At 39.9% G+C, this 27,041-nt stretch overlaps 1 protein-coding gene and 1 long non-coding RNA gene across 2 annotated transcripts in view; one reads left to right on the top strand and one right to left on the bottom strand.

Moving 5' to 3' along the window:
- Nucleotides 1–11,366, bottom strand: part of PPP3R1 (protein phosphatase 3 regulatory subunit B, alpha) — a 41,645-nt gene extending 30,279 nt beyond the window's left edge. Inside the window, exon 1 of the mRNA XM_050893784.1 lies at nucleotides 11,201–11,366. Within this exon, the coding sequence (XP_050749741.1) occupies nucleotides 11,201–11,203 (3 nt within the window). The 5' untranslated portion in view covers nucleotides 11,204–11,366. The remainder of the gene's footprint in view (nucleotides 1–11,200) is intronic.
- A 1,797-nt stretch (nucleotides 11,367–13,163) lies between these two features.
- LOC127015007 (uncharacterized) overlaps nucleotides 13,164–27,041 on the top strand; it is a 40,537-nt gene continuing 26,659 nt past the window's right edge. Inside the window, exons 1-3 of the long non-coding RNA XR_007766260.1 lie at nucleotides 13,164–13,322; nucleotides 16,523–16,593; nucleotides 16,869–16,985. This is a non-coding gene — a long non-coding RNA (uncharacterized LOC127015007). The remainder of the gene's footprint in view (nucleotides 13,323–16,522; nucleotides 16,594–16,868; nucleotides 16,986–27,041) is intronic.

Genomic DNA, 27,041 nt, shown 5'->3' with positions numbered 1-27,041 from the left:
TACCATGCTTGCAAATTTAAACTTATTTTTGGAGTAATTTTCAAAAAGCTAAAGGCAAGTGTTATCAACATCTGTAGAATCAAAAACTCTACCTCTTAAAAATACAATTTGTGACACTCCAAATACAAAAAAGTGAGTAAAACTAAGGTTGGCCCAGTCTTCTGAAGTTTCTGAACTTCCTTATTTTGCTTGTACCAAGATCAGATATAACACTGAAAGCCCTAACTCTACAGGCAGGAAGAAAACCGATAATCATTAGATCAGTTTCACACTACTACTCTTCAGCAACACTGTGAGCATTAGAAAGGAGTAATAATACTTCTCTTTGCCAAGGGTTTTCCAAAAGCAGAAAAGGAGCTATGGTAGTCACAGAACCCCCAGTAGAGAAAACAGACCTCCTCCCTAACTTCTGCAAGAAATGGCTACAGGCCTGCTTGTGACTGATGAAATACATCTCACATGCGTCAGGCTGAGGCAAATATGAAAGATGAGAACCTAGCTGGAAATGAAATGGAGCATGTTATCCTCCGACAGCAACCAACAAACACACAAATTAATGTATTTGTTCCCAACTTATCTGGTAAAGGTCCCTCACCACAAACTGTTCACCGACTTGTGCAAGCAAAGAATGGGAGATCAGTATCAGTTAGAAATTAAGTTTAGAAGGCTTCATTTTTTCAGCGGGTTTAGACACAGCAGATTCACTGTACTGCTGCAAGTGGTATTTGTGGGGGGGAAGAAAATAGCAACAATACATTCTAGAAATGAAGAAATGAAGGTAACAGATTATACTACATCATATAACAGTCTTATACTACTTAGTGTAAAAGACTATACTACAGCTGAATATAATTCCCTATTCGCAGAAATAGGTTGGAAATAAGAACAATGTGACCAGTGCATCTTTCTCTATCAACCGATCATCCTAAGTTTTTAGATTTTAACAGTGTATTCAGTAATGAGTTAACTGCAAAGGTTCAGGCTTTGGGAACAGTTGCACAGGTATTTTTAAATGGATCTCAGAACGCCTGGAGGAAAAAGAAAGCTGATGCAGCTCTACTGCATGCAACAGTCTACTAACAGCTTAAGAGAGTCAAACGTCCTTGAGCAGGGAAGTTTAAGTGCCAATTCAGAGAATATCGCCAATTCACATAGGCTATACCACAAGGACTTAAAACAGATTCAGGAAAAGTCACACAGGTCAGTGTACAGTACTTGATCAAATGGTCTAAGAGCACAGAAACAGGCTGCATAAATAGATGCTGTCACCAGCTTTTCTTCCCATTTAAGAAACTTACAAACAGTTTAATACCACTTAGTGCAAAAAAGGGAAATCTGCGTTTGAAAGGAGGGAGATAAGCATCTTATGGCTGCCCAACAAGAAGAGAAAATTGAAACAGTACAGTAAAAGAGATCACAAAGGAAAGTAGACAATTAATAAAATGTCATTCAGGATCTATCACAAAGGAGGCTGAAGAACATCACAAAGAATTGTGTAAAGGACATGTATCTGAAAACAGAAAAGAGTTCAAAAACGGGATTTGATTTCATGAACTGACAAGAACAGAAAACAATCAAGGAAGCAAAGATGCAGAACTGGGCAAGATGTGTAAATCAAAGGAAGCAGCAGACTATGCTGAAGGAGAATTATTGCATAGATACAGAATCTGCAAAATAGAGATTTTATTCCAGTATTCTTAACCATCCGTAATAGTTAACACTAATCTTAATACTTAGTTCTATTCCCCCCCCCCCCACAGGAAAACAACTTCGTCAGAACTTACAGCTGTCAGGTATTAAATTGAGACATTTTAACAAGCTCTGGTTTAGTTTATGCCACTCAAGGACTTACGAAGATTTCAGTAAAGAATAAAGATGAGACATATGGTTTGAAAACAGGCCCTACCAACATTGTGATCCAATACAGACGGATCAAAACCATTGTAATTAAAATATCAAGAATTTTACAAAACATTGAACAGGTCTTACGGGCATTACCAGCTTCCATTCTAAGTGAATACTTAGAATTTCCAGCAAATTCGGAATTTATTTTCTGAAAAAGATGCACTGCAAATTTCCAAAGTCTTCCAATTATCATTATCATAGACTTCCCGATCAAAGGAAAGCAAAATAGTAAAACACAGAAAAAATACCACGCTGCTTTCAATTAAGGTTTTCACTGCTATGGAATATTCCAAAACCTTGAAACAGTTTTCTTTATATGACCTGTGTCATGGAGAAAATACTGACTTTTTTTTTTAATCATAACGCTAAGGTGATGTCCATTCAGGAGTTGGTTATATGAAGTAATATTCAAATGCAATTAAAAAGATAGACTATTTTAGTTTAAGTTATTCAGGGCATGAACTGATTTGTTTCTTCTATGTACAGGAATGCAAATATTTAACATTCAGTATCAAATACAGACATCTAGCACTTTTGCTACAAGCTAATAAAAGGGTACTCAAAAGATTAAATTAGAATTCCAACCCAGTTTCAGTAGCTTATAAACAATCATATGTCAAATGTTTGAAGAATGATCCAAAATCTCTTTACTTATAGATGTTAGCATTATTTTTGGTAAAGACTCATACCATTTGCTAAAGAAAAGATTCCTTCATCCTGCCAAAAATCAAAGCTTATTAATTGCTGTAACTAGCAATGCAATTAAAAACAGCTGTCCTGAAGAGCTGTAAATTTTCCTAAGTTGTAAATGTACATAAAAGCAAGTATAAAAGTACACACAAAGCGGCATTAGAAAAATTACTGCTATTTATATGGTCCACAGGTCCCAAAATAAGTCAAGTAGATGCACCCCTGCAAAGCCCCAGTGACTTCCAGTAATAATTACCAGTTGCTCTGGAGGTTCACAATCAAGAATCTAGTCATTCTAGTCCAAGTCACAGTACAAATAACTGCATCCATCCCCCAAAGACCGACACAACTGTGCATGTATGCACAATCTGCCCACAGAACGACAGGCTACCATCTTTCTGCTGCTTGCCATCTTCTCTCTTCATAGGCTATACTTCAAAAAAATTCACTGCTTGCAAACCTTAAAGGCAGCATATAATATGTATACATTTGTACACCAGTCTGTAATATGAACTGCAAATCAAAGAACACTTCCAATTTTACAATAAGTGTTTCAACCGCTGTTTGTGAGATGCTGGGTAACATGGATTGACTTCACAAAACATTTGACACTGCAAAGATGCTAAACAATACCTCTGAGAAAGCAGCCAAGATAAAACTATTGCTAAAAACCACCCACTCCCTCATTCAAACCAACTCTTCCCAATTTTTCTGGAATCTTTAGCTGCTCTGCCTCCTACAATAGAGCACTACAGTACTACTATATCATTACATACAATGCCTAAATCTTAAACCACCATCTTCTACTTTCCATCAGTTTTAGTCCTTTTTACTCATGTGACTGTTTTCTCACCAAGAAAGGGAATTTGGCCACCTTCTAGCTCACTGTTCATTTTTTCAAGGCCTCTCAAAAGAGAATTTTTCAGAATTCAACTCTGGCAAACTCAGCTGCACCAACACTAGAGTTGCACTCTAACATTCAAGACTACACAAGAGTCAAACTTACTAACCTGTCATATTTTATACATTACATTTGTCACTAACCTGATTTTTCAATGCACTGGCTGAAATAAAAAACACCAGCAGTACCCAATGCAAACGCTTTAATCTTACTACTAAAATAACCGATCTTAGTGTTTTGAATAAAATACTTCAGGAAAACTAACACCATTTTTATAAGAATCTCTGAAAAAGTTTAAGAATAAGTAGGGAACAGGTATTTTACTACATATCCCTATGAAGAACACTAATTAGCATGCTAAGATAGTCTACTTAAGTCAAATATAAAAATCAAGTCTATTTATTCATACAGCATTTTTTGTTATTGCTGTTTAGAAGTTCTCCTATTTATCTTTTTTTTTTCTAGATTTCATAGGAGATCTACATGCAATCAAGCTTTTATCTGAGAAATCTGTGAAGTGTTCCTTCAGTGTTATCAACAAAATTGACCCATGACTGCTCAGATACCAAGGTGCTAAGCCTGTTAAGCAGTGGCTCAATACTAAATTAAACTTCCCCAAGGGAAGTATGTATGTCACTACATACACAACACTAAAAAAGCTGTTCAGACATCATGCCTACAAAGTACATGAGAAGTTCTCCTTCATAAGCTCAGGCCTAAAGTCATATCCATGGAGTTTATTTCAAAAAAAAAAAAACCAACCCTCCTTTTAAAGTCCTCTCTGCTAGCCATAGTATCATTGAGCAGAGGGAATTCAAGTGACTTCTTTCAACTTCAGTGATGCTATTCAGAACCTACACAGTCAGCAGTGAAACAACAGTAGTTTTGTCTTTTACTACCTATTACAAAAAACCCCAAACACCTGATAAACGTACACAGAGGAGCTAATCATAGGGTGACAACAGAGAAGGGGTAGAAAAAGAGAGTACTGTAGCTGAGGTCTTCCTTCCCAAGGTTTCCAGCTGCTTAAAATAAAGGGTAAAAAGCCTCCATATTTGTCACAAATATACCAGAGGAAGAAAAGAAGTTCCACAGCATTTAAAGATGACCCTAAGATTATATTCTTGTGAGAATCACAGCTGAATCCACTTTTCCAGTAGCTGGGTTTCTTCCCAGAACACATTAACTCTGGCCTTCATTTCTGAGCTTCCTCTCTGTTACCCCATCCCTTCCTCTCCTGCCCCTCCCAAATTCTGACTGAAGTTCTTCAACAAATGTCTTACTGCTTTTTTTAATTCCTACTTTACCTAACTTAGAAAATGATATAAAGTGTTTGTGAACTTCAAGCTGACTGCATAAGCTTTTTAAAATAGGCACAGTATCAGCTTACTGGGGGAGTTCCGGTTCTTTGCCTTAACAGTCTGCTTAAAAATGTCCATCAACTCAGACTTCACAAATATTCACCTGAGTGTATTAACTGGTACAACCTGTTTACAGCTTGGAAGCCAAGATTTTTATTGGCAGTTCATGAGCAATGCTGTCCTTTAATCCAAAGCATTTAAAGGGTTTCTGAGCCTTCTTTAATGCAGTTAAGGATTATTATGTACATCGCTAGGGATTCCTCCTTAATTGTGGAACGGAGTATCAATAGCAGGGCCAAATAACTGTCAAGTTACAAGCAAGTCAGATATAGTCTCCAGCCTGTTTTGCACCATCTACATCATTTTCCCAAGCAGCTAAAGTAACAATATGCTTGTGGCTGTGCTAGGTACAATTTAAAAGCAATATATGAAACATTTTAATGGTCTTTTTGTTTGTGGAAAAGGCCTAATAAAGTATAGTTACCAAATCAAAATTTTCAAGCTACACATTTAGAAAGCTACATAAAACGTCAAGATTAAATTTTCCTATTTAAAAGAACTGTCACTCCAAAAATTAACACCCACATCTTTCAAGTGAAGTATTCTTAGACACACCTGAAACTTTTGGGGGAAAAAAAACAAATCAAAAAACAAACCTCTCCACAGACTTTTGCCATTCAAATTATATAGAACAGACCTCAATAAGAAGACATGCCATAGTTTAAGTTTAACCCTGGTTAAACTTACCTCGATATTCAGTATTACTAAGGAAATACAGTATTTCACACAGTGACCAAAATAATCTAGCTACATCACACCTCAAACAGAATATATTGCTTCTAGTTTTGTACTTAAATCACTACGAAATCATGAATTTCAAGTCATTTAAGCTCCCTGATTCATTGATCCAGGGAAACAGCAGTGAAAACATTCCCAAAATACTTGAACTGGTATACTGAAAGATGTATCTATTCCAGATTAAAAGATGTTGGTCCATATCCAAGTCTGTCCCACCTCATTCAGCACATTAAGGCAATCTTTGTAGCAGATCTTTCTCAAACTGCTGGTGTCAAGATTACTTTAGGGCACTGACATCTAAGAAACTGAATAGCTCTTATGGAATATAAAAGGCCCATTTCCAGGTCTAATCTCTAAAAGTCACTTTAAGTGGCTAACACAATGATACAGAGATGTTAAAAGAAGGTAGCGTATGACCAAGCTTTCAACCACTGCACACCATCACAGGCCTTAAGCCAAATGGACGGTGCACGGCACATTTTCTAGTGGCTGCATTCTAGCTCCAGTAATTCATCAGCCCCAAGACCTCAAAATTCATAGCAGTTAATTTGATTTAGACTTCTTATTTATTTTCAGAGCTACAAACACATTATCCATTTCCGACTTCACATACTAATGTTAACCTTTAAACAACAAAAAGGACCTTGGATAAGTTATTACCCTGCCATGACCTCAACCTTTTTCATTTGTAGAACAAGGACAGTGTTTACCAGCTTCACAAGAGCACAGCAAAATAAGCTCTTCTGGTCTTTGGGACAGAAAGAACATGTTTAAGTAATGTATATGATCAAGTCAGCCAATAAAATCCTTAACAGTTTCCAGGAGTTCCAACTTTTTTTCTGTTTTAATTAACAGGGGCATGCAAGTAAAACAAGATACTTATTTTCTTACAATATCCTGCTCAGAAGATTACATCTGCGTAACCCTTAAGCATAAGCACTTTTCATTCCTCTCTTTTGATGTAGATCCATGCCTCTCGTCATTCCTTTACCATCACTTCAATCTTTACTCCCCCATCCTTGCAGTGCTCACTTCACCAGAAGCAGAGGAGTTTGATCTTGACAAGGACATCACATAGTAGCACCTCCCCTATGTCTGCTGATGATTCTGGCAAAGAACTACCATGTAGGAAGCATGGGAACAGCCAGCCCCCTTTGCCCCTGTAGTCTTTTTGTAGGGAACACACAGGAATAAACAAGCTTAGGAAAAGAGAAAAAAAATATAGGCCAGAAGAAGGAAAGGATGGAAAATAGGGAAATGTGTCACTAAACGAATTGGCTGCTAATCAACAAAGAACAGTGCAGTGTAATTTTTCTCCCGATTAGAAGTTCACAAATGATACTACCCGGAGCAGGGAGAACAGGCTTGGGAGGAAAGAGGAGGGGCAAGGAAATCAAGAGCAAATTGCTTTCAAATTGTCATATAGTAGCTCAAATTACGAAAAAGTTTTTCCTATGAACACAATTCTTGGTCACCATTTCATATAACTAAACCTAAGTCTCAACAGTTTCACGCTCAACTACCATTCAGACTTACAACATTGTAGGAGAGGATACAATTTTCTTTAACAAAACCCAGCTTAAACACAGGCAGTAAAAAAGGGGAGGGAAAGCAAAAGAATTCTTTTACTAGCAGGGAAATCAAAGCAACATTGAAAAATCTTATGCAAGTGTAATTTATGAATTACAGTAGGAGAATACTATTAAGCATACCTACAGCTAAAAAAAGGTATTCCTTCTGCAACACTGCCAGGTAAGCACTGATTCAACACCCAGCTACAAGAAAGCTTAAGATCTTCATTGCTAGATTCATTTCTTCTTGAAAGTACGTATTATGTCAATCAAAACTGATAAATAATTTTCTTATAGTAGCCTGGCTACACCTTAACAACTTTTTGTATGTCTTTCTGACATACAAAAACGAGGGAAATGAGGAGGCAGAAGCAGATCAAGAAATGCTTTGGCACTAAAATGTGCATTTCTGCCTCATTTGTCTCCCCAGAAATACGAGACTTACTGAAGCCTCCTTTTCTGGCACTGATCGACAGAAGATAGTCCAATCTCCTTTAAGATACAAATAAAAAGCCCAATTTAGATGTTATTAATCTCACTCCCTTAAAGCTTCCCTTTTAGTGCTGAGTCAGATGCCTTAGAAGATGAATATTCTGAAGTTCCTGAGGCATGCCCACCACAAACCATTTTCCCTTAACTACTCAATTTTCATTCCTCCCTATTGTTAAATTAATAGTTTAACCATATAAAGACAGAATTCTACTGCAGAAATAGTGAAAAAATATAATTACTTTTTAAAAAGTCTCTTTCCTCCTCCATCAATAGGCTCTGTCTTCCTTTGCAGATCACAGAGTTAAGTAAACTTGCATATTCAAATTGGCCTCTAAACATTAGTTCCAAAATAAAATCTTTTATTGAACAAACTGGCTTAAATAAGCCTACCAAATTCTTCTTAAGACCTACACATGAGCTTCACAGTTTGAATCCTAGACCAGTTATTCCACTGGTGGCAGAAGACCACCAGTAGGCTGTAAGACATAAGACGGACCATGTGAGTGCCTCTCAGTTCCTGCCACCTGTTACAAAACTGAACCGACTATTCAGATGTTTGTAATGATAGCAGTGAAATTATGATTTGGTAATGGCATAACTAGCTTTTTCTTCAGCTAAGAACTTACTTAACGCCCTCTCTGCTAAATAGTAAACAATGATTCAAGGTCATCTTCTGGGGTTTTTTTGTTTTATTGCAAAAAATGTTTTGGTGGTTCTTGGCTGCAGTAATTCAGAAACACTGTTAAATCAGCTTCAGCTGGAGAAAATGCACCAGAAGCACCACTACTCAAGTCAAGTGAGTCAAAACAACTGAATAGAGTCTAGCTAAGAAGATGGGTACACTATGTAACATGGTTTGGGTGGCTCCTGTGGAATTCTGTGTCTTCTGACCTACTACTATAAAGCTCAAGAGCTGGATATGAACCAGAATACAGACCATCCCAAGAAAACAGAATCTATCCATCCAAACCCAAGATTGTTTAATAGCATCTGTGTTATTTACCTTATCCTAGAAAATACTACTCATAGGAAAAACTTGCTAAGTCAACTCTGACAGAAATAGCATATCAACATTACTTCTAGCATTATGTAATGGACTCATCATGTTATGCTCTGCCTGATAGATTATTTTAGAACTGGCTATACCAAAACATCCAGAACTACATTCTTTGACTCACTAGATGTTTATGTTTTATCTTAAGCTACCTACTATGAACACAAGAATACATTCACCTCTTTCTTCACTATAACTGTCAGCTCTCTGGTCCTGTAAGAACACAAAAGAAATGTTACTCCAAACTGTGAAAAAGTTTGCTGCTCTATTCTAACAAAGTAAAAGTTGAAACAAGGTCTACTCCTTCATTCAAAGTGAACTCTTTCAGTGAAAACATCCACAGGGTAATGACAGTAAAAAGAACAGCAACTTAAATGAAATTGGTTTTTTTAATGTCTATCAGCTGTTTAGTTTTAGCTTGGTTTTCAGACTACAAGGCACCTAAGATCAGGTGTTATCAGAACCAGCATACTGATACAGCTACAGTGAAAACTCTCCTGGTGTTGTTACTGCTTACGTGAGCAAACGAACACCTTTACTGGTAGAGATAATATCCAGCATACCTTTTTTTCCCAGCATTTACATTTACACATTGCAACTGATCATACCCAAATACTATTCAAGAAGTTACAAAGTAATAATCAACATCATACCATCAAAAGATGCTAGGACAGCTTTAGTTACAACAGAATGTAGGAAAAGAAATAAAGTTAATCACACATGAAAGTTAGGTTCATTACAGGTCACTAACACACACGGGCATCATGGTTAAATAACATTTTCTTTCCTTTTATGCATGTTAGCATATCTCCTCAGGCAAGTCTTTGAGAACAAAATTTTCACAGAAAACCCAGTATGAGCACAACTGTTGTGTGGAAGATGATCACTGTTCATCTATATATTCACAGCAACTAGCAGTATTGCAACCATGGCATAATTTCTAATCATAACTTCTTTTTAAGTCTTGACTTCATTAATGCCTTGTTCTCAAAATAAGAGCCCTCTTTTCTCACAGTCTTAATGTACTCCAAGATTGCGTGAAGGCATTCAGTAAACACAGTGGTTTAGTCCTCAATTGAAACCAAACCTTTATACATTTCAAAATATTTCTCCAAATGCACATCTAACAGACATTAAAGTGTACATGCAAAGACAGCCTGAGCATGGCGCATCACTTTGTGCTACAACTTTATTTTTTAAAGGACAGACTGCAATTCCCTGCTTAAAAACAAAAGGAAACCCATTTTTGGCTCCCAGGCCCTGTGAGGTCTAATGTGAAATGTGATAAACAGCTGACCTTGCTCTTAAAGGGTTAAGAACAAAAAAGTTTAAACCACTTATAATTCTCCAGCTGTAAAACCAAAATATTGCTAGAGTCTTCCTGCAGCCAGGGTACTGGATAATTTAGGCTAAAATAAATGTTTATTAAAAAAGGGCGTTGATTTCTTGGCAGCAGTGAAAAGCAGGAGACACCCCTAGTGTCGACGTAAAATACTACAGGACTCCATACTGTATATCTGGGTTAATTTTATGGCAGTAAAAGGGAAATTTAAATCATCATGATTTAAAAAACAGAGCAACTGGAATACACGCACCTGGACATACCGCGTACCTTCTTCCTGCAGTCTCAAAACCCACATGCCTATCATATTTGAAGTGTCAGCTTTCTAAACCCGGACCAATTAACGTATACATTATCTACTCGGTCTCCCTGCCATGGGCTACGTGCATTATAGCTTTCCGGTCTGCACATGAACAGAAAAACGCTGCTGCACCACGGGCCGGGGCGGGAACCCTATTGAGATTGCAAAACAACCCCCACAAGACATCACTACCAAAATGCCGGGCTTGCTTAGGGCGCTGCTGATACATCTGGAAAACAGATGAGCGCAGGCCGGGGAACGCGAACCCCCGGACTGAGGGAAAGGGGGGGCGGGAGAACGCGTTTGGGGGCGAGGGTGAAGTGAGGGGGTGCCGGAGAGCGAGGCGGGGGGGGAGAAAGGGAAGGGCCGAGCCCGACGAGCGCTGCCGGGGCGGGGGGAGGAAGGCGGCAGAGGGAGTAGGCGGGGAGGCAGCGGGGCGCACGGGGGCGAGGCGGCGGCCGTGGGCGGCGGAGGGGAAGCGGGGGACGAGCCTGCCTCCGGGGAGAGGCGCGGGGCAGCCACAGCGGCAGCCTAGAAAGAGGGGAGGGAGGCGGGGGGGGGAAGCCCAGCGAGGCGCTCGCCCGCGGGAGGACGTGGACGGGCGGGCGGAGGCGGAGGAGACGGGTCAGAGGCAGGGCAGCAGCAGCGAGGCGGAGCGGCAGTCGGGCCGGGCCGCGGGACCATTGCCTCGCCCCCCACCCCCGCGGCCCGGCCTGGTCTGGAATATTCCGGCGGGGCGGGAGCGGGGGGCTCTGCGGGGAGGGGAAGCGAGGGAGGGTCCTCACCATGGCGGCGGGTGGGTGTCAGGCGTCTCCTCCGCAGCTGAATCCACCGAGCCCCGGCCTCGCTGTGCGTGTGGTCGCCGCCGCCGCGCCCCGAGCCCGCCGCTGCCTCCGGCTCCCCTCACTGCGGCAGTGGCTCGCGCTGACCCGCAACGGCGCACAGGGAGCGAAGGAGGGGGCGCGAGCGGCGCTAACGCTCGGCGGCGGGGGCGGAGCCTCCCACATCCGGGCACCCGCCGCGCCGAGCACCGCCCTCGCGGGGGGGGCGGGGCGCGGCCGTGACGTCAACCAGCGAGGCAGGGGAGGGAAGGGAGAGGAGGGGAGTACAAAATGGCGGCGGGGTGAAGGCGGGAGGGGATGTGGGGGTGGAGGTAGGTGGGGGTTGTTGTAGCCGTTCTGCTGAGTTTCCTAAGAGCGGGGGGGAAGGCTTTGTGAAGGTTGGGACGTGGGAGGCTCGGTTGAGGGGCTGCTCTGCTGCCAGGAGGTCCCTTTTACAAGGCCTTGGATGTTGAGTGTTACCACAAGATAGGCTTGTGCCTGGTCCCTTAGGCCTCTGCCCGGGGAAGGGTTCCCTCAGGTGCTCCGAGGGTTGTCAGAGCTGCTGTTTGTCCTGGTTCTCCCACGCACCCTCTGTTTAGTCTGGTCCCCCTCAGCCATGATATAGGCTATGTTGCTGGAGCCCTTGCTGCTTTAGCTTCCTTCCTTGTTCCTTGTGTTACTTCTGCTCTCTGCAAAAGAAAAAAAAAAGCCTTCAGGCAGGGAGAAAGCTCAGTACAGGTGGGCCTTTGGAAGCGTGGCTCTGAGTGGTGCCTGCTCTCCTTACGTTCTGGCTGTTATTTTCCTCAGGTTTTTAATGTTACATTGCAAGAGGCTATCCAGGCTGGAAGGTTCTCAGTACCTAACAGATTTTTGAGTATTGTGGTTCAGTAGTGTTATACAAAACTAAAGGAATTGTGCTGTGATGAGATAATTCTTAAAATTGTTTGCATATATGTTTGTGGTTTCATGCCAGTATTTAATGCTTTCTACCCTGGATAGTTTACAAAATAAAATGACTGATACAGTTGAATGCAAACTAAGATGAAAGATGTAGCCTTAGTAACCCCTTTGAGGCAAGATTTAGGGCAATGCAACTGCTTGCATAAGGCTGACCCTCAGGGAGTGATCTCTATATATTGTAAAGTTTTAAGTAGGCCAGATGACACCTTTAAAAACCTCTATGAAGGGTACAGTAAAAATGGTGAGTAAAGATGGGTTGATTTCACATTCCCTTTGCTGGTTTTGCCCTTCTTTCTGTGCTTGCTCTGCTGAATGTGTTTATTTTGGAGCACCATGACACAGCGCATAACACTGTGGCAAATGAAGTGGTGATGTGAAAATAATAATTACATATAAAATATTGTTGTGTTAATACTGCCAAAGAGAAGATTCAGTACCATGTTGATGTTGTTTTTCAGGCATTTGCTATTTGGCTCACAATAGCTACACACTTTGCCAGGGAAATGCAAATCAATCCTGCCAAGTTCAAGGTGAATGGCAACCTGATTTGTGGGGGAAGGGAGGACTGGATCATTACTTTAAAACCAGGTTATTTTTTTAGGACCATAGCTGAGCATGAACTTTCCAGTCTAAAATGGTAATTTCCTCTCCCTTCAGTTTCTTCTGGAAAAGGAACTGCCTCATCACTGTTGCCCTGTTTGTGGGAGTCTGAGCTGGTCTAAGGCTAGCAAAGGTTACTATAAGAGTTCCTGGAGAAACCTGGAATCTTGAAATCAAGTGCTGATGTGCAAATGCTAAGAGGCATGGGGAATCTCCTATACAGAAGCCTGCTCAGGAAACTAGATAAATAAAGGGTGACTGTGAAGTTCAAGAACAGATTAGAAGTTCTCATCTAAAAGATTGAAGCAAAGCATGGCAATAAATGTGCAGTTCTTAGAAGTTGTTAATGACTGACAAAGGTTCTGTTCAGAAACTGATATTCAGCATGCCTTCATATCTGCAGAAAGGGGTGAGCTTGACCAGGAAGAATGAAGAGTGGATTAGGGAGATTGCACAGAAAAATCTAGCAAAAATAAGAAAATGAAGAACATGGTGATGAGTGAAACTAAGTGGTGGCGAACAAAAGGTAATTTGCACCAGAAGAAAGCAAAACAAACACTAATGCATAACTGTAAACTTTGAGTTAATAGCAAATCAGCAAAAAAGGTCTTGCTGGTAAGAACCTGGGCCTGGCCACAGTGAAAGTTATACGTGGTGAAATGGCCTTATTAACAGATACAGGTGTCTAGGACAACTCTGCTTTTGGGGGGGGGGAAATTCTAGTTGCTAGGATGTCTAGGAATAAAAACATTCCTAGATTTCACTGAAAACGAGTATTAAAACTGACTGGACTCTAGCCAAAAAATAAAAATAAACAATAATAACTCAAGATCTCCAAAAGAAAAAGAAATTCTGATGCAAAATAGTCTCGATGCTTACATCTCTCTCACTGCAGCTGTATCTAGCAGATGCAACTCTGGAGTAAAATCAGCTAAATGGAGTTGAATATGGCTAGAATTTCTGTTGCATAATGTAATGGGACTAAAATAAATAGAAATGAGGAATACAATACCTTAATTGTTACCTTTTTAAGTTCCAAGTAGACAGCCAAGAACTTATGAAAGTATTTTTATCTTGTAATGCAGTTATGTCACTGCTAGTAGTTTTGAACCTCTACATGCAGTACAAAGATGAGCTTAATTTGTTTTTAATTCCTTTTTTGTTGTGCGCATGTGTCAAAGTTGCTTTTCTTTTATATCTGACTTCTAAAAGAAGTTAAAAATGCAAGATGGTGTTTGTTAGTGTGTAGATAAGAGTCTGTAGAAAACCATGACTTGCATTTAACACTTTGCATTATATTATCTGTATTTCTGACTAGTATTTTTGCAGATACTGATATTTGAATGGTTTCTTTAGAGTAAGTCTCAGACAATGCTGTGTTTTGTCAGTTTCTGGTTTTAGTAAAGCTCCTCTGCAGCACAATGACAACCATTCAAACTAGGATAAATATGTATCTCCATGTAATTGGAAGCTGGTTTAGCTACAGATAAATAAACAGGTATGTAAACTTCATACCTGTTTGGATTCTTCAGTGTTATTAACAATGATGATGTAGCTTGCATAGTGCTTGACCTAATGTCTGGAAAACAATTTCCATGTTCCTGCTTATGTGTCTGGAGTCTGGCTGCAGTTCTTTTCATAGCATGCTGCTTTTAAAGTGCTATTTGTGATCTGTCTCCAAGTTTTGAGTTTTTTTTAATATAGCATGTATCTTTGATCCCCCGAGCATATCGTTCTTTGTCTTGCCTTGTGCTGGTCTTCATATAAACATCCCTTGCTCACAAACATAGCTGGATGCAATTTGTATGAAGCATTCCCCTCTCTGTTAACTCAGGGTGAGGGGTGCCACCTAATTAAATAATCTTCTGCCCTGGCTCTTAACAGGCTGTAAGTAGCTTTGCTCAGTGAAGTAACTGAACTCTTGGGACAGTGCAGTAAAGCTTGAAAATACATTATTTTTAAGCATATGCATGTTCTTATGGCTCCAGTAGTGTTTTATAAAAATAAATAAACTCTTTAATGCTCTACAAGGAAAAAAGGAAAGCCACCTTTTATGAACTGGCTTTGAGGGAAAGTGCTTTCAGCTACAGTGGGTGGGGGAAGCTGTATCAGCAAAAGAGGAAGCCTTTTTAGATAGACATGAAAACTGTCCTTTCTCAGCATGTTTGAATTGCCCTGTTAGTGCAGATCCTGAACTCATAATGTCTGTACAACTGATGCACCATATTTATTCATCTCGTTTCATTTGTAATAACGGGTAGAATAATAAGCAAATCTAAAGATACAATACTGACTGGAACTGACAAATGGTGGGAAAGATAAAGTGCCTCTCATTGTATCCCTCTTACACCTACATCTGTCTTTTCAGTTGAAAGAAATCAAAGGGAATCTGCCCTTATTTTCTCGCATATTTGTGAGAGCATGTATAAATTGCCAAGATTTGGGAGGAGAGGAAGATGATACTTTTCAGATCCAGGAAGGCACAGCTGAAAAAAATGGTCAGATGAAAGACTTAGGGATGCAGGGGAACACTGCTCTCTTTACCTAGAAAATGAGGAACAGGACTCTCCTTAAGACCAGAAGAAAGGCGTGGGCCACAGAAGCCTTGTGAAACTAGGTTAATAGGGTGGGTTTTGGTTACCCATTGGTTCATTTTGCATCACTGCAGGATGCTGGATTTCAAATTGCTAGAGCAAATGCAGATGTATAGTTGTCTCTAGCATATGTGCATTTACTGAAACAGTGGTTGTAAATGCTTCTGATCTGTGGCTCTTGCTGCCCCAGGTGGTGTGAATTAAATGTCCTGATAGTAGGATTATTTCTTCAGGTACCCTTTTCAGCTCTTGGTGGTAATTAACAGCCCCCAAGGACTTGAAGCAGCAGATTGAAAATCACTGCATGAAACTTTTTTTTCCTTAACTGGGTTATAAAGAGTGGTCTTCTGATTTCCTAGACTTACTGCCAGTTCTGGCTAGGATAAACTGGAGATAAAAATGCTTTCTGTGTCTTTGACCCTGTGCCTGTAATCGTATCACTGTATCAGATAGCTCTCTGCAGAACAAATATATGGAAACCATTTGCAAGAAAGATTGAGACTAAAAGGTTACATTTTTCTTGAAACTCTGCTGTTTGCATAATAATTTCATGTAGTGATCTTATTTGCCTAGCAGCTGATAAGATTTCTTGATGGCATCCAGCTGTAGCTAGGGTTGGTATAATTGGCTGCTTTTTTCTGAAGACATTTGTTCTGGGGAACTCTGGTAAGAGCTGTGGGCTGACTGCTGAAAGACCTTGCAACAACTGGAGATAAATGCTGCAAGCACGAGTACAGTGTTTTATTTTTTCACTGATGTGCTTGTCTACCACCATTGTAAAGGCTTATTGCTTCTGTTTAACTCTGCTAGAGATACACATATATCGGTCTGACTTGTGAAGTTCTTATCTTCCTGCAGTAACTGATTAGGCAGTAGAGACTGGCCTGCAGACAATATTAATGAGCTATTAATGTATGTAACTTTGATCTTGTGGAAACAATCACTTGAATTATTTTCAGGTGGTACCTGTTTTATCACTGGTCATGTGTTGGCTTGGTTCAGGTTCCGGCCAGTACAAATTCTGAAGGTGATGACTCAGGCAGCAAGCTAGACTGATTATTTAATAGTGGAACAACAGAGTCTGAACTGAAACAATGCCAAAAGGTCTTACTTTTTTTCTTTCTTGTGGCAGAGAGAAAACTGGGGAGTTGCTTGATTGTTGATCCCCTAACAGTTTGAGTTGGGGACAAATTTTGAATACCAGTAAGTAACCTGACTCTTTCAAAACTAATCAAAATAGATGATGTTGTCATGTGGAGTACCTTTCAGCATATCATATGTGTTCTGGGGAGTGTAATGAATGTAGTGTGGAGTTCTGTGTCTATTAACCCTTTTTGTTGTCATGGAAGAGAAATAATTGCATTAACAAATGCTATCTGTGGTATGATACAGTAAATTGCATCCATCTTAGCTGTGCATTTTTCCATAGGTTTGATTGCCATGATCTCAGTGCTCATGTAATCTGTTTTCATTTACAGTGTCGTGGTCTGTGTGGGATCGTTAGAGCTTTCAAGGAAAACATGATGCAGCATGATCATGTGTATTCATGTAAATGTTCAAGCCCCCCTTAGCTGAGGAGGTAAGACCACACTGAGGTAAGCACTGTGCATGTGTGATTCTCCACTCTGTGCCTCTGTTCTGTGCAGAGACTTTCTTGGGAGTGTGTATTGAGGACTGTGTGGTTTGTAGTTTCAATTTGAGAAATAGGAGGGAGTATAACCCCATATGCTAACTAGGTCTGTTTGCCACAGGATGTGATTTTTTTTTGCCATGGGAATTCAGAAGTGCATCTAAGAATTCCCAAGGAACTAATTTGGTGCTAATACAGAATACTACCTGTATTTTTATAGCCGTGACAAGTTTTACTACTTTAGACATGGTGCTACTGGTTTTGGTGATGCTCTTTTCTTGAGGTGCAAAGCACCTAGTCTATCACCTGTGCCTGTCAGTGTTTGGATCATCATTGGATACTGTCTTTTTCTTACCATGGTAGTCTTCAGATATTCTGGATCTGCAGCATGGGACTAGAAAATCGCCTCAGCTCTTTGGTGGTGGGTGAAGATTCAGTCCTGCTCTGCTGCTTTCAGTAGAAGAGTGAAGTTACTCTGACGCTGCTGGATGAGGATTCTGTGTTTTGTTCTCATAAAGCAGGTTCAGGTCCTGAATCCAAAGCGTTTGCGCATCTTAGGTTTTATACTTTCACACCAATGCCAGAACAGATAGATTCTGCCAATGAATGCTTGGTCTTTGCACTTTTAGCGTAGTATGGTCACCTAAGGAATCATAAAAAGATTTAGCTTCCTGGCATCCTCCTCTTCCTTAGAGAAAGAGTAGTTAAGACTGCAACTTTTTTTGTGCGGAGTCATTACAGCTGCTGGGAGCTCTTGCTTTGCACAGAGGTTAAAGAATCCCTTACAGGAATTATAACTTGGCTGGACTTGCTGTTCATCTGTGTTAATCTGAAGATCTCGTGTGATTTAAGTCTTTGGGCCTTCACGTTGCAAAAGACTGCCTAATTAAAAGGGGCACTTGCCAGGGATGGGGTGCAGCTTGTTACCATGGTACGCTGTAAGTCACGATGCTTCTGCCTCCTACCTATTTGGCAAAGTACCATCTACTTTCTGGTGTGGAATGGATTTATAACTTCAGTGGATTTAACATTAGCTTCTGATCAACCGTGCTGTTGCTGAACTCTCCCACAAGAAATTTCCCACAAGAAAAAATGGAGATTTTCCTTTTCCGGAAGGACCTGCAGAGTTTCCAGAGGCGATTTCAAGTGTTAGAATAAAGGCATTGGCTCATATTTTCATATCAGACTTCCCCCAACTACTTCTGTCTCCCTGCAGACAAAAGGTATGCATAATGAAAGTGAAGTTCCTAAGTAAATACTATGAAATTTTGGGTGACTTAGTCATACAGTACTATTTTTCTTCCCTCTGTCAATAGAGAAGAATCCTGCTCTCTGGAATTTGTGTGTTTTATTTTGTAGCTTGCTTTGCACACTGAAAAGAACTTTAGATTTTGTACTATAAAGCAACACCATTGATTTTTACTACAGCCCAAACAATTTTACCATTGGATGATAATCTCAAATGTGCTGTCCCTAGTTTAAGCAGCATATATAGTACAACAAGAGACACTCCAGGCTGTCCTCAATGTGAAATCTAGTTTCAAAAAACTCACTCCTGTAAGCCTTGTCTGTGGCAGGAAGAATAAGACCAGTAGTGATTCTAATGCTTTTCAGCTGGTGGGGAACTCAACAGATCATTTTGTGGCTTGGGTGCATGTGTTTATGCATAAATAACCACACGGAGGTTTACGAGAACAGTATCACACAGAAAAGAATAGTGCAGATTATTCATTGTCAGGATAATACTAATGGGATGAGACTATTTGTGTTGAAAAAAATCATATTATCGTGTAAAGAACTTCAACTTTATGTCCTTTCCCATTCAACTGAAGTGGTTACATGACCCTTTCTGCAGACTTAGGGATAGCTAGTAAAATTGCAATGGAGAGTTAATGCACAGGTACGTGAGGTACACAACTGTACTTCACAATGCCCTGAGAGCTCTGTAGTGCATGTAAATCTTGGCATTAAAAAGAAATGGAAACTTGTTTAGTGTTGTAACAAGCGTGTTACCTCTGAGTAATGCTACAACTGCATGAGTCGAAACTGGATGAAGATTTACTGAGGTGTATACAGTTGTGTTGGACCCACTATTCCCAAGGTAACAGCAGCCTGTGGATGAGACAGTACTGCCGTTCTGACAAACCTTCTTAGTGTAGTTGCAGTCAGTCTCTTTTTCCTGTTATAGCTCACACCAATTTTGGACTAGAATAAACAACACTGTAGTGGCTTTTTGGTTAACGTAATTTGCAGTTTTCTGGCTGACTTGTGCGCACAGGAGTATTTTGCTACCTTCCTGTTGCTAACCAGCAGAGCTAAAAGTGTAGGACATGTCTGGGAAATGTTTATGTTCTGGCCCTCTTGCAAATAGAAACCATTCTGAGAAACACCCCTCATGGCATGGTGAGGCAGCATGCTACTTACTGATTTTGGCATACGTAGGAAAGAATAAATACAGGTCATCAATACTATCTTGCCCTGCTGGATATGAACTCTCCAGCTCTAGCAATACCTTGAGCAAGACCTCAGTAGCAAGCAACTGAAAGCTTTCATTCCCTGTGCCTGCATCCTGTAATCATACCCTGGGATGAAAGGGACTAATTAATGCCTCAATACCAGGGAGTACGTACCCAGTCTTCTGCTGATCAAATACAGTGGCAGTTACTACTGGATTTAGCTTAGGGCCAGGGAAGAGAGAAGGACTGCTGTTAGGGAGGAGGAGGAGCACGTATGTAATCCCCTTGGGAGTGAACCCCTTTCTCCCTCTGCTGACCAGGACAGTCTTGATCAATAGTGTGCCAGATGTACCCACATCTGGTACAGTGAGAGAATTTGTCCAGTGTGTACGTAGGCTTCTTTTTTTTTCTCAGACACATAAATGGAGATCTACCTTTCATGTTGAACAACCTGCAGCCCTTCTTGTGTGGGCTGTTAGGTTTTTTTAAGCACTGCTGTTCTGAGTGCAATAAATAGAGCATATTTTAGATGAATTCTCCAGGGAAATAGTTTTAAGCATAACCTGGTTGTCAACACTCAGAAGCCTTTGGATGTAGCCTAAAGCTGTTTGTTGCAAACCTTGGGAGGTCAGAGCCTTTGAAATAGTTGTGTGGAGTAAACAGTGTTTTAAAAATAAAACAAAACACAAAACTTCCCCAGATCTGAGCTGTGTTGCTTTCAGAGCCTCCCAGTTCCTGCAAAGTCTGAGTGACCCTGCAAATGGACTTTTTAAAGAGGAAATGTGCTACCTGATCAAGGCCCCTGAAGCTGCTAGAAAAGAGCAGAGAATGTCTAAAGCCAGTAAAGCTTGTGGTACTGCGATGAAAAACATCCATCATTGAAGCAGTCAGAGCTGGAATCTTGTAAAGCACTTGGGATCTGTGGATAAAGTACTAGATTCTTGGGAGTTAGTTAACTGAACTAAAATACAACTTAACCAGGGACTATGCCATCTTTTAATTCATGTTAATGTGGAGTGAAATGTGTATAAGAATTTAAAAAAAGACAACTTGCAGTACTGTGACTCCAGGTTTGGAAATATATCTTGTTTGTACAGTGTTCAATTAAGTATCTGGTTTGTACAATTGTTAAAGGAGAACTCGCCTCCCCAGTGGTAAGTCCTTTAGTTTATTGGTATTTTAGTAACATTCAGCACACGTTTTACTGCTCAAATGGTTAATTTGTTAGTGAAGATGTACATTTATCTTGTGTTGAATATGTGGGTGTTCGTTCTGACTGAATGCATACATCTGTAGAGGTACGCTATAGAACATAGTGGAAGCTTAAAATACTCGATTCTTGGCATCATAGTAGCCAGTTTAAGTGTTTGCTCAAGATCTCCATTCATGAGTAGCCAGCTTTGAGTCTTCTCCTGTGTATCTCTTGATAGTTTTGGGATAATTATATTTTGAGAGAGTTTGGGTTGGGGGTAACTCTGCAGATAACTTCCAGTTAAGAGATGAAAGTAGTTTCCCAGGGATTGTCTGGTTCCACTGAGCTGTGAGATTGAGCTGGAAGCGTGCTGAATCCCTGAGCAGACCAATGAAAGGCTGCTGCTGTGGGCAGCCCCTGTTGCCGCTCCCTTAGAGCTAGCATTTAGGCTCTCCAGCATTGTTAACGTCCCCATGTGGCGTGTGGTCCTGTTCAGGAGCCACACCTCAGTCAAATGTGTCCTAATCTGTAGTAATGTGCTCCTGCCCTGCTGCTGTGTTGATGAAGACCACAGAACAGATCCAGCCATTCTTATCTGCATAAGGTTTAGCTTACACCCTGTTATTTCTGTTCTCTTTTATGGGATTACTAAGCACTTCTGTACTCAGTTTCCTGTAGAGTTGGGGATGCCAAACCTTGATCAGGACCACGGTGATTCTTTGCTACAACTATTAACAAATCAGTCACTTTAACATCTGTGAAGTGGATAAGTGTTAACCCTAAAGTCTAAGACTTGGAAAACCCTAAGTTTTCTAGTGTACATGATTTTCTGGATGTCACTTTGGGAACACCTCCATTAATACTCTGTTCACACCACTGAGTTTAAATAGAGGATTTTTACCACCAAATTTGTCACTCATTTGCTATGTGACCTTACACACTAGGTATCTCAGGTGAGCATGTAGACTTTAAGGCCTCTTTTGAAATGTCCTCTTTGAAAGGCAATAGCACTACTAGGTGGAGGATTCAGAAATTTTTATACAAATATGTAGTGTATTTATATGTGTATTGACATTTACATAATATAATGCATAATTACTTACAAAAAAGTACATAATATTCAAATATGATAAATCCAACATTGCCTGACATGTCCAGCCTAAATACTTTTTTGTAGAGGGGGGAAAAAAAAAATTAAGGATTCTTCTTGACTTATAAAAGTTTCAAAGTGTAATATCAACAGTTTTAGGTGAATTTTTTTATCTGCAAAAATCTGCATAAGAGATAAACAGAATAGCTCACTAATAAAATTTCAGGTATTAAAAGGGTGAAAAATCTTAAAAGCTGCATATTTCCTTTGTTTCAGTATTACAGTCTAAATTCATGGTGAATCCAGCTTTTTAAGTAAAGATACTCAACTAAACTCTCTACTGTTTCATGTTTAAATGAAAACAGGATCTCTAAGACTGTGTACCACAACTCAAAATATTAAAGATATTAGTAAGAAAATCCACTTTGAGATAGCTTAGCTGTACAGTAAGTGATTTACCTGGCTTTCAGCACAACTGATAGCTCTAGTGTCAGTGTTTGGGGATGTCTGGTCCCTTGCTATGGATTATCTTGTAAACATAAATGAATGTTTCGTGAATTAATAGTAACGCATGGTTTTTAAGGATAAAAGGGGACTTAGTTTGACCTAATTATCTAGTTACTGCCTTTTGCGATAGCACGCTGCTCCCTGCAGCTATAGCTAAATACTCAATTGAAACAAAGATCACTTCTATAAATATGTGTTTGTCACTTAAAAATCCTTTGATAGAAGCTGCTAAAGCTGTAAACCTTGGTGCTTGAGAAGATCTGTTTTTGACTTGGATGGTCCCTGAAGAGATATGCAGATTCTAAGCTGAGTTTCTTCCCTCAAATACCTGCATTGTCTTCAGGAATAAATTTGCATGCGAACTGGAGGAAGGCATTTGGCCTATTCTTAGAGCAAGTCAAAATTACACTCTGCTTCTCCATGATCAGCTGTACATCTTCCTATTATCTCTTGTGTATCAACAATGTGTGCAAGGCGCAGAAGAAAGTCTTTGCCTTGGAGGAATTTACAGCCTAAATGTAAAGGATAACTAAATGTTACTCAATTATTTTATTAGGGTTAATATCTCACTATTCTTTACCACTGGGTTATAGTGTGTGGATAGATGCCAGGTGTGTACATTGGCTCCTGCTGTGCTGCAGGAAGAGTATACACTGTTGGTTTTGCCCTTCTTACTGGAAGTTTCCCACATATGATCCACTTGCATGAACCTGTATGTGGCTGCTTCCTAACTCAGTTCTTAAAATATTATCACTCTTAGCATAAACGCTTTAAGTAGTTAAAGTTTTTCTGAAGTTAATTACTTGGACAATTGGGCTAGGGAGCTGTCATGGTTTAGCCCCAGCCAGCAACAAATGCAGCCACTCGCTCACTCCCCCCACCCAGTGGGATGGGGGAGAGAATAAAAACAAAAAAAACAAGAACAAAAACCAAAAAACTTGTGGACTGAGATAAAGACAGTTTAATAGGACAGAAAGGAAGGAAAATAATTATAATGATAATAGTAAAATTACAATAATAATACTAAAAGAATTAGAATATACAAAACAAGTGATGCACAATGCAATTGCTCACCACTCGCTGACCGATGCCCAGTTAGTTCCCGAGCAGCGATCCGCCCCTCCCGGCCAGCTCCCCCCAGTTTATATACTGGGCATGACATCATGTGGTATGGAATATTCCTTTAGCCGGTTTGGGTCAGCTGTCGTGGCTGTGTCCCCTCCCAGCTTCTTGTGCCCCTCCAGCCTTCTTGCTGGCTGGGCATGAGAAGCTGAAAAATCCTTGACTTAGTATAAACACTACTTAGCAACAACTAAAAACATCAGTGTGTTATCAACATTATTCTCATACTAAATCCAAAACATAACACTATACCAGCTACTAGGAAGAAAATTAACTCTATCCCAACTGAAACCAGGACAGGAGCAAATACATATGTAGTTATGTTGGCAGACTGGGGAGAAGGGAGAAAAACTTCAGTGAAAGAAAAGAGCTGTAATAGGTGGCTGGGAGTAGAAGCCTCTTTACTTGCCCACTGTCACCAAAGTACCACGTCCAACCACAGGTGTAGTTATTGACACCCACTGGGTGGGTAAAACTGGATTTCATTATCAGACTTGAGACCAGGGCTGGATCTGGGTCAGGCTGAGAGTCAGAGGGAATGTAGTGCACGTGGACAGGGAAGAGCTGGCAACAGATGGCATCATAGTGGAAAGAATGAGGCAGCTCATCAGCTGGCAATGTTTCTGCTGCATTTTGCCAATTATTTGTTTTTCTTCAGGGAGGAATTCAGTGTTTGGTTAAGTTTTTGTCATTAGTTTTTATAGTCATTGATCCTAGGAAATCATCTTGTCTACTCTGAATTTAGTGTTCCTTAAATTTAAAGCAATTTTAGATGCTAGGGAATATGACTAGTGATCCCATTTTAGGACTGGATTTTCTTAATCAGAAGAAGTCCAAGTTATACGTAAATGTTGTGGCAAAGGGTTCCCCAAAACCCTAAGCAGAATATTCATCTCTGTGGCAGATGGTTCTACTGTAATTACTGATTCATAATCTTTTGAAAAAGGAAGTAAGCTACTCATGAGTTTATGAACTAAGCATTTCAACTATATTAACTTGTTTGTATCAGCTTACTGCTTTTACAGTAAGCTTAGAGTTAGGAAATACTGCTTGTTTTACAAGTAGGGGTGATTTAGTTTAGTGATTGCGTAGAAGAAAAGGACTCGTACACTCATTTTTTTAATTCAATAAGTATTTCTTAAGCTTTGTTAAACAACGAGAGAGTTTTATTAATCATTCTGGTTTTTCTTAAGCAAAACCCTAAAATGTATAAAAGCAAGCATTAACTTTGTCTGTAGGGAGTTTAGCAGTTTAGTTTTCGGAAGAGTTGGGATTCTCATTGACTAATTTTTCATGTGCTTTTTTTAATTCTTGCCATAGGTTTAAATTATCATTAACTTGCTAATGAATAATAGTGATCCTTAAGCTTTAAAGTTTTAATACTTTTACATCTGTTCAGTTAAAAAAAAAAAAAGAGTAGCTGTCTGTGAGAAGGACAACTGCTTTCTTGAAGGGAGAATTTATCTAATTATATATAAACATTTATTCCATGCTCATCGCCATAGTAACTGAGGCCTCAAGTCAGTGTGCTTTGAGCAGGGTTGCAAATACTGCAGTGAGCCGAGGCCTGAACTTCTGTATGAAAGTGCAGTTTCACATTTGTTTGAGGCAAAGCTCGTCCCTGCTACACCTTCTTGACCTCTCCCTTGTGCCACTATTTGTATTCTTGGGGCTGCAAGCGTGGTGGAAACAAGGAGCTAATGTGACTGAAAAATAACCTCCCCAAAAATTAGTGTACACCAAATCGTCCTTCTGATCTGACTGACCACGTGATTGCATGAACACTAGTGAGGCACTGGGAAGAGTCAAGAATGTGTGATTGTGATAAGTGTGGGGAGAGACAGCTACAAATTAAGCTGATGACAAAGCTGCTGCTGAAGCTACTTGTTTAGGGCCTGACTGTGCTGTAGTTGAAATTGCTGAAAAACAAGTATTGGGTTGGGACTTAAGCCAGTTTAAGTGAGGAAATGATCTAACCCGTATTAATTTTGAAGTGTTTTTGTGACTTTAGCAGTATATTCCTGAGCCAAGTATATCTACTGCCTGTACTGAAGTGCTGTTCTGAGAAAGGAAAATGCTAAAAGCATGGAAATTCGATGTCTGTTCTCATATGCTGACCTCTGAAAAGTGGCCACAGTATTTTATCAGAATGTTCACTTCAGGAGCTCTGTTACAATCAACTTACTATATCTCTTTATTTTCAGTTTTATCTTCTTTTTATCTGTACCTAGACAATTGCTTTCACAGAAGCCTCATCTTTTTACTTCAGCTTTCTGTTTAACAGCAGCAAGGGTAGTAGCTAGCTATTTCTGTAGCCTATTTGTAAATAACTCTCAGACGTATTCCTTTTTCAGCTGCTCCCTCTGTCTTATAAAACATTGCAATAGAATGTGTTTTATAACTACAAAACTTTACAGACTCAGCTTTTAAAACATTTATCCTAAAAACTTGATCAAGGCTTTTACTTATGTGCTACATTAACCAGGCCTTCATTCTGAGCCTTTAAAATTATGGTGCCATTTTATTTTCCAGCGGACTTTAGATCATCGCTTCACCATCCAAGGTCCTGATCCAATGGAGATTTGCACGCTTGTTTAACAGTGCATGTTTCAAATGGTACCACTGATTTATTACTCTTCCTGTACTGTTACCTGATTTGAAGACAGTCAGGTACTGGGATATCTACGTTACTTCTGCAGTATTTGCAAAAAGACAAATGATTTGCAGGTGTAACACAGCGCTACAGTTAATCATGCTAGCAAACTGCAGTGTGAAATGTGATCTTGTATAGCCATTTATAGTCTGAGTTTTTAAGAGCTGTAACTCTGCTTTTGGCTTGGTTAACTTCTGTGGCTGTTGTAGATTACATTTGCAATCAAGTTGTTGCCAAACTTCCACTCGATGTTAAGGTCATGTTTACTACTGCGCAACTGCATAGTGAAGAGTTGCAGTAAAAGCAAAATAAACTTTTAAGACTCTTGACGAAGCAGCTTAGTGTCACTCTGTGGGAGCCTGATAGCAAGTGGATGTTGGGCAGAAGCTCAAACTGACTGTAGACCAAAGCAGAATGTTGTTGGCAGCAGTTAAATTTTACTGTTTCATTATAGCTGATGTGTCCTTGACTGCAGCTCTAATAAAAACATCTTGTGCATGTTCTGAGTACCATTTAAAAAAGAACATAGATGTAAGAAAACTGGAGTCTGCAGCTCTCCATATGTGGTGTTAGTACTGTGCAAGGTTTTAATCTATTAGCCAGATTGAGTGATCTGGTAGCCTCCTAGAAGAACGGTGCACGTTAAATTTCTGGCACTGCTGATGAAAAGAATGCTGTTGCTGGAACATTTGAGTTCCTGTTACCCTTCCAGAGAATGGATACAAAGGCTAAATGTGGTCCTCCCAGATGAGGGTTAAGGTATGCTAGCAGTGAGCTGCAATGGAGCTTACATTATGGCTATAACTGTTCTGGATTAGACATTCACACCCACACACCCCTTTTTGTTTTAAAATCTTGTAGATAGATGCATCTTTGCTGGTATGAAATGCCAGTAACTATTTGAGCTTTAAAAAAAAAAAACAAAACCAAAACCACAGCCAAGGGAAGGAGTATTACTGCCACTGACATTTTGAGAAGCCTTTTTTAGCTAGCTTTAAGGA

The sequence above is a fragment of the Gymnogyps californianus genome, chromosome 3 (genome assembly GCF_018139145.2).
Source record: "Gymnogyps californianus isolate 813 chromosome 3, ASM1813914v2, whole genome shotgun sequence".
Lineage (NCBI taxonomy): Eukaryota > Metazoa > Chordata > Aves > Accipitriformes > Cathartidae > Gymnogyps > Gymnogyps californianus.
The sequence above is the reverse complement of the archived record's forward strand: the minus strand, read 5'-3'. Positions and strand labels throughout refer to the sequence as shown.